Source organism: Polyodon spathula, chromosome 5 (assembly GCF_017654505.1).
Source record: "Polyodon spathula isolate WHYD16114869_AA chromosome 5, ASM1765450v1, whole genome shotgun sequence".
NCBI lineage: Eukaryota > Metazoa > Chordata > Actinopteri > Acipenseriformes > Polyodontidae > Polyodon > Polyodon spathula.
In genome coordinates this window covers 36,050,416-36,065,534 of record NC_054538.1, presented here as the reverse complement: position 1 = coordinate 36,065,534, position 15,119 = coordinate 36,050,416, and the positions used below count along the sequence as shown (strand labels likewise).

The 15,119-nt window shown below is 38.8% G+C and overlaps 1 protein-coding gene across 1 annotated transcript in view; it reads left to right on the top strand.

Moving 5' to 3' along the window:
* Window positions 1–15,119, top strand: part of LOC121315915 (rho guanine nucleotide exchange factor 10-like) — a 61,922-nt gene that overhangs the window by 12,765 nt on the left and 34,038 nt on the right. Inside the window, exons 10-11 of the mRNA XM_041250522.1 lie at window positions 699–844; window positions 4,200–4,375. Coding sequence (XP_041106456.1) covers window positions 699–844; window positions 4,200–4,375 — 322 coding nt within the window. The remainder of the gene's footprint in view (window positions 1–698; window positions 845–4,199; window positions 4,376–15,119) is intronic.

The window sequence follows — 15,119 nt, the reverse complement described above, 5'->3', positions numbered from 1 at the left end:
CCACAAAAAAACTTGTCTTTGTAAAATAACCACTTAGATTTACGTTTTCATATGAGATGAACTCTTCTTTGCTTCATTGATTGATCCTCTCTTTTATAGTTACCAGAATGATCAGTGAGAAATGTCAAGGAATGGATCACATAATTACCATACTTAATTCTAAAGACCGACCCTTCACAGTTTAGCGTGTAACCTGCAAAAACAGCGGCATACTGTATCTGTAACTGTAACTTCTGGTATAGGCGGAACCCACAGATATGAAGGAAGTAGAAGAAAGTAGAACATACTAATTTAATAGTATTATAGGGAGGGTGTGCTGTTCTTGTAAGTCAATGTGCATAAAAGTAATACAAAAAATAAAGTTAATAAAAAAAATAAAATAAATAAAGTTGAATCTACCAAATCCTTTGTGACCCCTTCAGACATCCCCGCGACCCTTGTACTATCGAAAGATTGTGGTAGCCAAATGTACCCTAAACCGAAGATTTGTGTGTGTGTGTGTTTAAATATTTTATATACAGCAGAACCCAAGCAGTATTAGTCATGCACTTTTTTAGTCATGTAAGTTTTTAAATGCTAATTCTTAAGATGGTAACCTGCTGAAAGACATGTAGTATTAAAGGTGTTCATATCACAAGCAGAAATACATGTGCAGCCTGTATTATATTGAGCCCTACTTCATTTTTTTTTTTTTCCAGCTGCTAAGTAGTGGGAGTAGATACCTCATATGTTCTGACGACATGGTGGAAACTGTTTACAGTGAGAAGGGAGAATTTATTAAAGCCAAAGAACGCCGGCTGTTCTTGCTAAATGATGTGTTGATGTGTGCCACCGTTAACGTCAGGTATGAATCTGACAAAGAAGCATTCCAAATGTATTGTACAAAATATTGACTCAAACAGTTTGAAAGATATTATTCATTTATTTCTGCAGTTGTTTGACCAAAACATTTGAATGTTCTTGTACCTTCAAGTTGAAATTTTATAATTGTTGTAATTAACATGTGATATATCTCTTATAGCCCAAATTACCTGTATGCGTCAGACGTCGCCTCCGCCCCCCAGGAGCTAAATACGAGTGACGCATAAGGCTCTATGCCATATTCTGACATTTTTCAGCCTGCCTGAGGAAGGAGTGAGCTCTGTCTTATTTTTCCTTAGGTTGTGATTTAAGTCCCCTCCACGGTGGTTTGTCCTATGTGAAGCCTGCGTCTCTCCCTGCCCCTTTCATGGGATTCAGTACCTTGTTGCACCCAACTTTACGCTCTCTCCCTTGCTTCATGAACTGATATTAAAGTTCATTTTTTATATAGATATATATATGGTGCCTTGCAAAAGTATTCAGACCCCTGACCAATTCTCTCATATTACTGAATTACAAATGGTACATTGAAATTTCGTTCTGTTCGATATTTTATTTTAAAACATTTAAACTCAAAATCAATTATTGCAAGGTGACATTGGTTTTATGTTGGGAAATATTTTTAAGAAAAATAAAAAACTGAAATATCTTCAGTTCAATGTCAGGGGTCTGAATACTTTTGCAAGGCAGTGTGTGTGTGTGTGTGTGTGTATGTATGTATGTATGTATGTATGTATATATATATATATATATATATATATATATATATATATATATATATATATATATATATATATATATATATATATATATATATATATATATATATATATATATAATCTGTCTAATTATTTTCTGTTTTTCTTTCAGAAACCCAGTGCGTGTAGGCTGTCTCTCCTGAGTCCGCCTCTATACACAGACAGTATACTGCGCTAGCCATCTGTTTTTTTTTACAGTCAGCTTTTCACGCTATAGAGAAATTGCCAGTGTTAATGGCTTTTTAGCTACACTGCACTCTCGACCAGAGAATATTCAGAGTGTCTCTGTCGTTGCTGTGTTTTCTTTGCGGCACTGACACGAAGGCTACTAGATTTTTTCTAGTTAGCAGGCAACTGCTGGCCTTGTCTGTTTTGCAGTGCATGCTTGCAGTTTGCCAGTGATTTTTGTAGGTCTTTACCTGCACGCCACTTGTCCTGGTACCAGTCCTACCAGTGACTTGCTCTGCCGATACCAATCAGTACCAAAGCCAGTACCAATCAGTATCGGAGCCTGTGCCTTGGTCGGTACCAGAGACTGTACCAATGACCTAGTTGGAACCAGAACCGGTACCAGTCACATGATCGGTACCAGAGCTGGTACCAATGATCTGGTTGGTACCAGAGCCGATACCATTCAGAACCAGAGGCTGTACCAGTGACCTGGTTGGTACCACAGCCGGTACCACTCGCTACCAGTCACCTGGTCGTACCAGAGCTTGTACCAGTGGCCTGGTCGGTACCAAAGTAGGTACCAGTTACTTTTATTGGTACCAAGGTTGGTACCAGTCATCTGGTTAATGCCAGAATCTGTACCAGTGACCCAGTTCAGTCCGGTTTTGACACCAAGACCGCTACCAGTGCTCTATTTATGTGTACTCTGTGTACACAACAGTTTTCCACACCAGTCAGCTTACTGTCTGCTCCTGTGTGCACACATTGCACGGCTGAACTGTTTTTTCAGCCATGCAACATGCCTGGGTTTCAAAAAGCTTCACCACTTGCCCCGCAACCCAGTCAGTATTGCCAGAATGCCATAGCAGGCATTCTGGCAATACTGACTGGGTTGCGGGGCAAGTGGTGAAGCTTTTTGAAGCTATCCCTTTTTATCCCCCCCCCGCCCCGTCTTCTCAGTCCCTAGGGTTCAGACACCACTGCCTATAATCCACAGCCGGAGCAGGAGGATGCTTTGTCCCTCAAGATGCAATCATTTTGGGCACATCCAGCGACGGCCCTGCTGTCTCAAGGTCTTTGGACAGCCTATATAGGGTGCACAACACAGATAAACTGAACCTTGCCCAGTTTCCGCTTGTTGAAGCTTTCATTGCATCTCTGGTGCAGATGCTCAATCTGACCATGCTGCAAAGGGACATCTGATGTCCCAACAAACAGTGCTGCAAGAAGGCATTAGCATTTTGCACACGCCTGGGTAGCTACAGTAAAATACCAATAAAATACCAGTCCAAGCTGTTGCAAGCTCTGTCCACTAAACACAGGCTCTTGCCCCACTGGTTGGTTTGAGCTTAGACAATAACCACCTGCTCCAGTTGTCTAAGTACAATGGGCAGGAGCATGGCCACGATGGTGGAAGGCGGCTCTGGTTTTCTCAGGCCCAAGTGCCTGACAAGTACAAGGTGTCATTGCTTGATGCACCCGTAAAACTGGTTATATATTTGGATGAGAGGCTAAAACTCTCTAAAATTCCAGGAATTTGACAACGCCTTCTCCCCAAGCAGAAGTTCCAGCCTATAAGCCGGCAAAGCAATAGCGATACAGGCACCTTCAGTCAGTCAGCAGACACAGACTCATACAACCCCTTAATGCGCAGAACCACTTTCAGGGTGTGCAGCACGGAGGTCACCGCAATTACTGGCATTCTGCTCCCAAGCAGCAGCCGCAGGTGCAAGTCCCTGCGAGCCAGCAGTCCTAGGTTTTGCTGCCATGGGTCTAGGGCCTATTTTATCAGGCCCATTTGGACTGTTGGCGATCTTGCACCTTAGACATCTGGGTGCTTACCACATCAAGGCTGGTTACTCTGCAGATTTCATTTTGGCCCTCCTACTTTTCAGGGCATGATCGTAGCAATGGTCATGAAACCTCAAGACAGTATTTTAGTGTCTCGGGAGGTATCGGCCTTCCTGCAAAAACAGGCCTGCAATTGTTCATCCTCTCAATGAAGGAGAAGGGTTTTACTCCTGGTGTAAAAACGGGATGTCGGTCTCGGACCAATCCTTGACCTCAGACATCTCAACTTGTACTTGAGAGTGTGAAGTTTCAAGATGCTGACAATGCAACAACGATTGCAGTCAGTCAGGTCAGGCGACTGGTTTACTATGGTGGACTACAACACAGCAGGCTGAAAGAGAAAATGGCGCCGAGCCTTATGGCTACTCATATTTATCTCCTAGGGGCGGAGACAACATCTGACACATAGGGGGATCTTAAAGGAACAGCTTTGATATAAGTGCTTGGGTAACTTGTGCTATGAGATATATCCCATTAGGTAATGGTTACATTTCTATTTCAGGGATCCAGGGTCATGATAATAACCTAATGTTTTCTGTGGATGATGTGTATTTGTAGGTCTACCTGTGAAGGAAGTGGTATTGTTCTGTCTGGTCAGAAGTACTTGCTGAAGTGGAGTGTACCACTGAGCCACGTGGACATTGTAGAGTTTGGAGGCAGTGAAGAGCTGGGAGAAAACTCCAGATATCCTGCATGGCAATCTGGCGGAAAAGTTGTGCTTCATGCAAAACCAGGTATGTACAAGCTTTGTCCAATTAAATACAGCAATTTTTATTTTATTTATTTATTTGTTTTGCTATGTGCATGTAGGAAAGTATGCTGGTTTTAATACAGGATGTTAACATTTTCGTTAACAACCAGATATTTGTGAAATTCAATTAAGAAAATGCTCTGCTCAGTAAAGCAAATCTTAAAAAAATACAACTAAACAATATCATTGTTTTGACATTACACATCTGGTTTGTGTTTAAAAGTATACTGCACTGACCTCCTAATATTCTAATAACATTTACGTATTTATTTAGTTTTTTGTATTGTTTTTGCTTGGCTTTTTTGTTTTTTGCATTGTGGCATTGGAGTCCTCTGTATAAAGTTGTTTATTTGAATTGTTTCTTAGTATTTGCTGAGCTCTGTGAAAGAGAGCCAGTGAGATCAATAACTTGCACTATTGTAAGATCTTCTGTAGATAAGATGATGTACTGGCACCTTTGGGATATTGCTGTTGATTGGGTAATTACAAGAGGTCTTATTGACTCTTTGGATTTATTGGAGATGCATTATACTGTGAAGCTGAAGAAATGTATGCCTTAGGCCTGATTTGTGCTTCTACGTTTTTATTAGCTTATAGTTCAACACTGGGTCATTCCAGCTCAGGAGGGTAATACATATACCACATGTGGTGGAGAAAACAGTTCAGTGGTAGGTAGTGTGTGTGCTAAAGTGCCCACCCCCAACATGGTGAGAACATGTTTTGAAAAACGGAGAAAAACAAAATTCTTCATGTACGTGGTGACGTAGACAAATGCCATACAGTGGCTCTCAAAAGTATACACCCCCCCCCCCTTGGACTTTTCCACATTTTATTGTGTTACAACATGGAATCTAAATCGATTTAATTGGGAGTTTTTGCCACATTTAACTAGTATAATATATATCGTGCATATGGCTTCCGTTTTATGAATCCAGGAAAATGGGCCAGTGTGTCAAAAAGCTGAAAATTAATTTACAAACCATTTTTAAAAAAAACATAACTTTCTCGCCGCGCGTCATATTTGTTGTATCTTAGACTAAGTACCGAAGTGCTGTGTTGGTACTCGTTCACGCGGCAGATCTTTTACAAATCGAGTTTTCTACAACTAAGCAACCAATAAGCCAAAAGGAAAGAGCTGAAATCAATAAATCAAAGAATGTAATTATGAAAAAAATGAAGACGAACATTTAGAGTGGAGGCTTCATTATGACACAGAAAAAAATTGTAACATTTAGCCTTGTTTGGCGTCAGTTTCCCAGACTAGCAGATAAAACAGCAGCTTTAGTTGTTGTGAATTCAACATTTCGTTTACATCATATCCTGCCTCACAGTAAGATGTCCCGATGGATACCCAGGTACGCGATCGAATTGTCTGATTTTTTTGATTTTGGGATCCGATGCGTTCAGGTCAAAAATGCCATTCACAATCTTTCCAGGACTCGCTAGTATCACTCGGCAAGATTGGCGCTGACTTGATAGGCTACACAAGCAACAACGCTCTAAATAGGATTGCTATTATTTTGTATTATGAATATTGTTTTAATAGTGTTTATAATTATAATTAGGATTAGGGTGGGAATTTTGAATAGTTTCCTATTTGAATACACAGGGTGCAACCTTTTTGTGGATTCGATTACCCGAACATTGGATACGCTACGCTACCAAGACTAAAAGGCAAATATGTGGGCATTAAGCAAACGGCATAACAGTGTAAGCCGCTAAAGTTTAGCCGGGTTCACAAAGTGTTCAAACAGTGTCCAAGTCGAGATTTCTTCCCTCAGTACCCTATTTTCTTAGGTACAAGTTTTTTTCTTTTGTTTACTCAATTAAAATACAGAACGCGCCCGTCTCTTCTAATTAAAGCAACAGTAGCATAATATTGCGCAAACTACCAAATAAGTTTTGCTGTCGTGTATTCAGAATAAAATAAGACATATCATATAGCAACCTAAATATTCTACATCTGTTTAATTCTAACAAATAATATTTATAAAATAATCTTAGTGTAAATTTATTGTAACCTGGCCAAAATAGAAAATACACTCCAACATTACAATAGTTTAACATTACTAATTACAACTAACTATCAAGTGCTGACATCAGATGAATCCAAGTCAAGTTACATTTTTTATTGAATAACCTGTAAATAATTCAAAACAAGGATACTTGGTTGTACTTTTAAATTTGTTTACATTCCTGTTAGTGAGCATTTCTCCTTTGCCAAGATAATCCATCCACCTGACAGGTGTGGCATATCAAGAAGCTGATTAAACAGCATGATCATTACACAGGTGCACCTTGTGCTGGGGACAATAAAAGGCCACTCTAAAATGTGCAGTTTTGTCACACAACACAATGCCACAGATGTCTCAAGTTTTGAGGGAGCGTGCAATTGGCATGCTGACTGCAGGAATGTCCACCAGAGCTGTTGCCAGAGAATTGAATGTTCATTTCTCTATCATAATCCGCCTCCAACCTCGTTCCAGTTCCCGCCAATCTCCGTCAACTTCGCGCAGCCATTGAAGAGGAGTGGGACAACATTCCCCAGGCCACAATCAACAGCCTGATCAACTCTGTGCGAAGGGCACTAGTCAGGGAGGCCACCAACAGGCCTATGGCAACTCTAAAGGAGTTAGTATTCCACAGTTGAGCTGGGAGACACTGTGCATGCGGCAGCAATAGTCCGGGTGCTTCACAAAACTGGCCTTTTAGAGAGTGGCAAAAAGAAAGCCATTGCTGAAATAAACTCGCATCAAATCTCTGCTAGTTTGCCAGAAGGCATGTGGTAGACTCTGAGACCAAGTGGAAGAAGATTCTATGGTCTGATGAGACCAAAATAGCGATTTCTGGCACAAGCCTAACACAACACATGATCCTGAGAACACCGTTCCTACCGTGAAGCATGGTGGTGGCAGCATCATGCTATAGGGATGCTTCTCTGCGTCAGGGCCTGGAAAGCTTGTGAAGATAGAGGGCAAAATGGATGCAGCAAAGTACAGAGAAATCCTGGAGTAAAACCTGCTGAAGTCTGCAAGAGACCTGGGACTTGGGAGAAGATTCATCTTCCAGCAGGACAATGACCCCAAACATTCAGCCAAAGCCACATTAGAGTGGCTTAAAAACGAAAAGGTCAATGTCCTGGAGTGGCCCAGTCAAAACCCGGACCTCAGTCTAATTGAGAATATGTGGAAAGAGTTAAATTGCTGTTCACCAAAGGTCCCCATCCAACTTGACGGAGCTTGAGCAATTTTGCAAAGAAGAATGGGCACAAATTGCAGTGTTCAGATGTGCAAAGCTGGCCGAGACTTATCCAAATAGACCTGGGGCTGTAATTGCTCCACTCTTAAAAAAAATCTTTGCAGTTTTTGGAATTAACTCTGTTTTCGAAAGATCACTGCTGAGTGGGTTAAAGGGGAACTCCCTTGACATGCTGGTATTAAACATACCAGTACAATACATTTCTAAAACCAAAGTCTGTATACTGGTAATGCAGTATGAATATGCCCAATGTTGTTTGTCATGCTTTCAAAAGCATTTTGCAGAATCTTATCAAAAGAATGTGAATAAAGCAATAGTAACCCACACACATGGTTGTTCATGATGCATACAAATCAGTCCATAATTCTGGTTATTCCTTATTTGCAAAGTGATCGTGTTGTGATGCCAATGACCGTATTAATTTTGATTTTCTCTAGTTTTTTTTTTTTTGTTTTGCATTCATTTTGCAACATATGTTTTGTATTAATCTGCTGCACTGTAAAATCAATAATAAACTAATTTAAACAAGGAATTGCCTTGATTTAATGTACTAATTTTCTCATACACAGCAGTCACTGGCTAAGAGAACACCCCCTGAGAAGCTAGCGAAGGGTTCTCTTATCGAAGTGTTCTCTAAGGTTGACCACCAGACACAACATGCCAAGGCTGATCACTATAGGATTCAATAAATACAAATGTATTTATTACTTATATAATGATGCATGTGCATCAACGTATGAAATTAACATAATAAGTAAGAGAAAAGCAATAAGCAACCATGTGGTAATAAACTATAATAATAAACTAACCGACAAACTAAGTTAACAAAACACTCCTACATATGGTAAAAATACAGCAGATGCTCTAATATTAATTATGAATACTAGAATGAATTAACACAATAGTTATTAACACAGCACCGCCCTACACATGTTAAAAGTGCAACAGCAACTCTTACTCTCGACAGTCAGTTTTGAAAAGATTTGAATAAACCATTTGAGTTTGATGATGATGAATTAGCAGGTTACAAAACTGTACTGTATCAGTTTTGAATGGGTTAACAACTAATCGTTATCGGCTACTGACGTATTTAACAGCATACCGGCTATACGAATACCCAGTCAGGTCCCCAGGTATATAAACTGGAAAAAACATGTTTTCATCACTTAGCTTTGGAAAGCTTAGTCAGTCTCCTCAGGAGAGGAAGCGTCATAGTGAAGAGTCGTTTACATGTGTTATATGCACCCTGGTTAACCATATTTCAAACTAGGTTTGTCCATAACTGCCCTTTGAAAAGTTACAGTTTCATTTGAACTGCAAGTGAGTTTGGTTCATCCAAATTGTAAGTGTCTTAATTTCAGTTAAAACGTGGGGCATAATAAGTTAATATACCGAGCATCAAAAGAAACTTATCACTGTTAAAACACATTTATTTTTGAAAACAAATAAGGTGTATAAATGATGTGTATAAATGTGTTTTTTGTTTCTTTTTAATCACTCGATCATTCATCCTTGACCATGACACGCTTCAGTGACTATGACTGGAGCATATGCACTTAATCACCTAATTAGTGAGACTGTTGATTGGGCACTGGCTATGGAGTGATTTCAGCTGTTGAATTGCAAGCTTGAATAAAAGCAATAAAGAAAATCACAGAAAAAAAAACAATGTCACATCCGTGTAAAGAGCATGTTGAAGGCAGGACTAAGGCAGTGTACTGTGGCTCGCTGTCTTGGGTGCTCACAGCCAGCAATTTCAAACCTGGCGTGATGGTATAACCAGACACACTCTGACAGGTCACGAACTGGGAGACCAAGAGTCACAACACCTGCCCATGATCGACAGATGTCGTCTTAATCAGTACAATAAAAAGTCACTGCACCTGCTGTAAAACAGAGTTTGTCATTTTTGATTACATCTAGTGAATTTTATCCAAATATAAGTGATACGTTTCTTTTGATGCTCAGTGTATATAGTAGATAAACCTGAAATTATTGCTTCTAGACTGAGTGCATTATTCCCATTTCTCTAGTCCTATGGGAAGTGCTGATGTTTTGCAAATACAGTATGTGCTCTGTTTGAAACCTCATCTTCTAACTGTTATCATACACAATGATACTGGTATAGATATACTTACACTATACTGTAATATATATTTATATATTACTGTAGAGAAACAGGATGCTTTAAAAGCACAATTGCTGGGTTATACCCAGGAATGAGACACACACAGGATTTAAAGTCTAGAATGCTGTTTATTCACAAACAGGCTGTACTAATCCTCTGGCTCTGCTCGTGCAGACCCTACTGCTGGTGACCGTGACAACACTCCAGGAACAGCACTCCAATAACGCGCAACTCTTCCCGATAAAAACACTTTATATAACAACAACAATGAACAATAAAACAACACAACTATGATGGCTGCCCTCTTTTTTTTTTTTCAAAGACTGCTCTCTAGGTCTGGCAGGACAATGTGTAAAATATATTCAGAAAATGCAAAAATATGAATTGGTCTTATTGTTAGAGTATAAACTTGAATTTTTAAATTGTCTCTGGAGAAATAAGACACACATTTTCTTTGTATTGTGTGTCTTTATTTATATTATAACAAATAGTTAGGGTTGAGTTGGGCGCTCAATGTTAAACCCCTAACGTTGCACCTGAGTAACTTTGGCTGTGTTTGTCAGAATTACATACCGATTGTAATGTTTAGATCAGCTTGTAAACGTGGGGGGTTTCATGTCGGTGCCTTACGTATTTTCTGAGATTTGGATACCCGTTTTCCGAGATTTGTATACCCGACGTGGATTTTGTTTTAGCGTTTTAATAAAATGACTGTTCTGAGAGAGAATACTATTCCAAACACCTATTTATTCTGCTGTTATGCAAGAACCGTACATTAAAAATAAATAAATAGATAAAAATCCAAAACCCAGCTGCTACACTTTCACACTTTAAAACTGCCCGATTCAAAAACATTTTTTTAAAATGAATATCCTGAGGGAAAATAACGTAAAATAAATAGCTATGTGCTTTAAATGAATGCTCTCTAAATAAAATATAATGTACATTATCCAGGATAAAAACAAAACCATGGAAAATACAAATATACAAAACCGCATGAAATTCAGTTTATACTACTGTACAGTCATCATCGTTTAGCGCAAATACTGTCAGGACACTGGCGTATTTTATTTGTACTTACTGATTTCCTCATGTTAAAAAAAAAAAAAAAAAAAAAAAAAAAATGCAAGTCAAGAATCGCAACTGCAGTACAGTCAATTTGTTCTTGCAGTTTAATAGTTGATTTAAATTTAAGAGTCACTTTTAAAAAGTTCTAATTTTAGTAAATAATAAGCAATATGTTAAACATTTGCCCTCAATTGTAATATACTGTATATACATTTCTCTCATGTTCATAATATAGGCTACTGTATTGTGCATTATACATTAGGGATTGAGCTCTGTGCCCCGACACCAAATGTAAAGGTAAAGGCACACAACCAGTATTTAGGAAAAAGCGATAAAAGGGTAGGAATGTCCCAAGAAGGATGCAGCCATTGAGGCAACAATATATCTGGTGGAATGACCCTTTTAAACCCTGCAGGCTCCCTGCCAGCCAACCTATATGATTATACTGAATGCTTTGAAGTGCTACAAAATGGCAACAGTGCAAATGTAAGTTATTTACATACTTGCATTGGAATCAAAAGTGCATGTAAGTACAGTTTTGTTCTATTTGTTACCTGATTACGACAGTCCGTAGTTGCTTGTGTTGTCTGGTTGCTTTGGCTGCTTGTGTGGGGGTGGGAATGGTGAGTTAGGGTTAAAACATCAACACCACATTTCCTTTCTTTTGTGGCGATGGGTTCAACCCTAGCTGCTGCATTAACACATTTTTTTTTTTGCAATTTGTGTGTGTGTATATATACAGCTCTGGAAAAAATTAAGAGACCACTGCAAAATTATCAGTTTCTCTGGTTTTACTATTTATAGGTATGTGTTTGGGTAAAATTTAATATTTTTGTTTTATTCTATAAACTACTGACAACATTTCTCCCAAATTCCAAATAAAAATATTGTCATTTAGAGCATTTATTTGCAGAAAATGACAACTGGTCAAAATAACAAAAAAGTTGCAGTGTTGTCAGACCTCGAATAATGCAAAGAAAATAAGTTCAGATTCATTTTTAAACAACACAATACTAATGTTTTAACTTAGGAAGAGTTCAGAAATCAATATTTTGTGGAATAACCCTGATTTTCAATCACAGCTTTCATGCGTCTTGGCATGCTCTCACATTGATGTTGGGTGACTTTGCCACTCCTGCGCAAAAATTCAAGCAGCTCGGCTTTGTTTGATGGCTTGTGACCATCCATCTTCCTCTTGATCACATTCCAGAGGTTTTCAGTGGGGTTCAGGTCTAGAGATTGGGCTGGCCATGACAGGGTCTTGATCTGGTGGTCCTCCATCCACACCTTGATTGACCTAGCTGTGTGGCATGGAGCATTGTCCTGCTGGAAAAACCAATCCTCAGAGTTGGGGAACATTGTCAGAGCAGAAGGAAGCAAGTTTTCTTCCAGGACAACCTTGTACTTTATTCATGTGTCCTTCACAAAGACAAATCTGCCTGATTCCAGCCTTGCTGAAGCACCCCCAGATCATCACTGATCCTCCACCACATTTCACAGTGGGTGCGAGACACTGTGGCTTGTAGGCCTCTCCAGGTCTCCGTCTAACCATTAGACGACCAGGTGTTGGGCAAAGCTGAAAATTGAACTCATCAGAGAAGATGACCTTACTCCAGTCCTCTACGGTCCAATCCTTATGGTCTTTTGCAAACCTCAGCCTGGCTCTTCTTTGCTTCTCATTGATGAAGGGCTTTTTTCTAGCTTTGCACGACTTCAGCCCTGCCCCTAGGAGCCTGTTTCAAACCGTCCTCGCCGTGCACTTCACCCCAGCTGCCGTTTGCCATTCTTTTTGTAGGTCACTTGATGTCATCCTACGGTCGCCGAGTGACATTCGAATGAGTTGGCGGTCATCCTGGTCAGTGGAGAGTCGTTTTCGCCCTCTGCCGGTCTGTAGCTTTGTTGTCCCCAATGTGTGCTGCTTGACCCTGTTCTTATGAACCGCCGTCTTTGAAATTTTAAGGATGGAAGCAACCCGACGCTCACTGTATCCCTCTGCCAGTAAAGCTAGAATTGAACCCTTCTTTTCCTCACTCAAAACTTTCCTTTTCAACTCTTTGGGCATGGTCAATAGTTATTTTTTGATTCCAATTACTTTTGAGGTACTACTAGCACTGTTTTGCCATCCAGCTGGTCCTATTGCAAGAGGATAATGATGACCACAGGAATGGTTTTTATACTTTTCCTCGTTAAATAAGATTTGGTACAGGTGATCCCCTAATCAGTACCTCATTCAGTAGAATGAGGTGTGCCTGTGTTGGAATTCAACAGACACTGGAATGGAATGGCTGCCATACATGTAGAGATGCTGATTTAAGAAAAATTTGCAGTGGTCTCAATTTTTTCCAGAGCTGTGTGTGTGTGTGTGTGTGTATGTATGTATGTGTGTGTATATATATATATATATATATATATATATATATATAATAATATATATATATATGTATATGTAATAACTCAGAGCCAGCTGCCAAACGTTTCAATATGTTGTACATAGCTTTATCAAGGGAGCCTATGTTTGAATCAAAACATTGGAGGAATTTATAGGTGTTTGACTGCACGACAACTACTTGTTGCTGTTTATATTCAAATCCATGATTTATTCTTACTTGATGTGTTGTATATTGTGACATCATTTTTACTTATAAGTTTAAATCTATATTAATTCTAATTAACATTATTTTATATAAAGTTAGTTATATTATCATGCAATGCTGGCTCTGAGGATCAGCCTTGATTTGGCCTCCCCAGCGCATCAGCATGCACAACTTTTTAATTCATTTAGTTTATTTAATTTTAACTTTTAAATATTTATTGGAATTAATTAGTTCATTCTTTTCTGTTGTGTCCCTCTGGCATATCGTGTTCAGTCTATTTATCCATTTACTTTCTTTTATTCTTCTATATGACGCATTGTCTAATTTTAGTTGTTCTAATACTACAAACTTTACATCATTTATGTCATGTCCTTGACTGGTGAAGCGCTGTACTATTGGTTCATTCATTTTTTTTTTTTGTATTTCTAATTAATGAAAGGTGTTTCTGAATCATTTTATTTAAAGTTGTTCCAGTCTCTCCAACATATTTTATTTAATCACATTTTCCACAGGATATTCCACAAACATTGCTATTTTTACAGTAGATATTAGTATTTAGTGGATATGTGTTCTTATATTTTTACTTTTGTTCATATATTTAAACACTTTACATGTAGTAGTGCAAGTATTTGTAAAACCTATTCTGTCAACTATTTTTTTATGTTTACCTTGAACTAAAATATCACCTAAATTAGCTTATCTTTTGAATGCTACAACTGGGGCCTTAAATACTTTTTTCAATTTTTCTGAATTATGTAGAATCAGCAAGTGTTTCCAAACTATCTATTATGTATATAGAAGAGGTCAGTCTCAATTGAACCTCAAGTTTTACTACGGTATTTAAAAATTCTATTTCTTGTCCATCGAAGGTCCACCTTTAATATTACTGTGTATTTCATTTGCCATTTTATGAAACTGGAAAAGAGATTCTTCTCCATGTGTCCAAACCCCAAAAATGTCATCTACAAACCATATGTATTCTAAAGGTTCTCAAGTGTTTAAAATGTATATTTGTATTTAGGCACAAGGATTGCTCAGCACTTCACGTGCAAGTAAAATGTAATATGTGAGCACGGGGAATTGCACTTTATTAATTCACGTGCAGTTGTACCGCGACTCCAATTGAATGATTGATTAGCAGTCGAGTCTCGGTACAGCTGCATAAAAGCAGCATGTTTTCACCCACTCGGTGTTGTGTGTTCGGTGAGTGGAGAACGGGATTGGAGACGGAGGTAATAAGAATAAATAATAAAGTAATAATCGTTAAAGCAGCTCACCTTGTTTTGTTTAGTGATAGTCCGTTTTGTTTGTCTGTTTATTTTGGCTACCAGTGCCGTGTTCTGTGTTTTTGTTTGTTACCATCGTTTATTTTCTGTCTGTCTGTTTATTTAATAAATGCTGAGCGAGACCATTCGCTAACCTCCACCAAACTCCACCTCTGTCTTTTGTTTATTTTCCTGTTTCTGGTCGGATGTCCCCCACTCTGGCCGTCTTTGTGACACGTGGTGTTAGAACCGGGATTACCAGCGCCCCCTAGACACAGACCAGAGCAGGAACTGCAAAAATTCATTTAAAAATAAATAAATAAATAAATAAATAAAAATGGAAGGCTGGAGCTGGCGAGATGGCTGCCAGGATTTGGCAGACCTCCTCGTGGTCGAGAGGACCAAGGCTGGTGC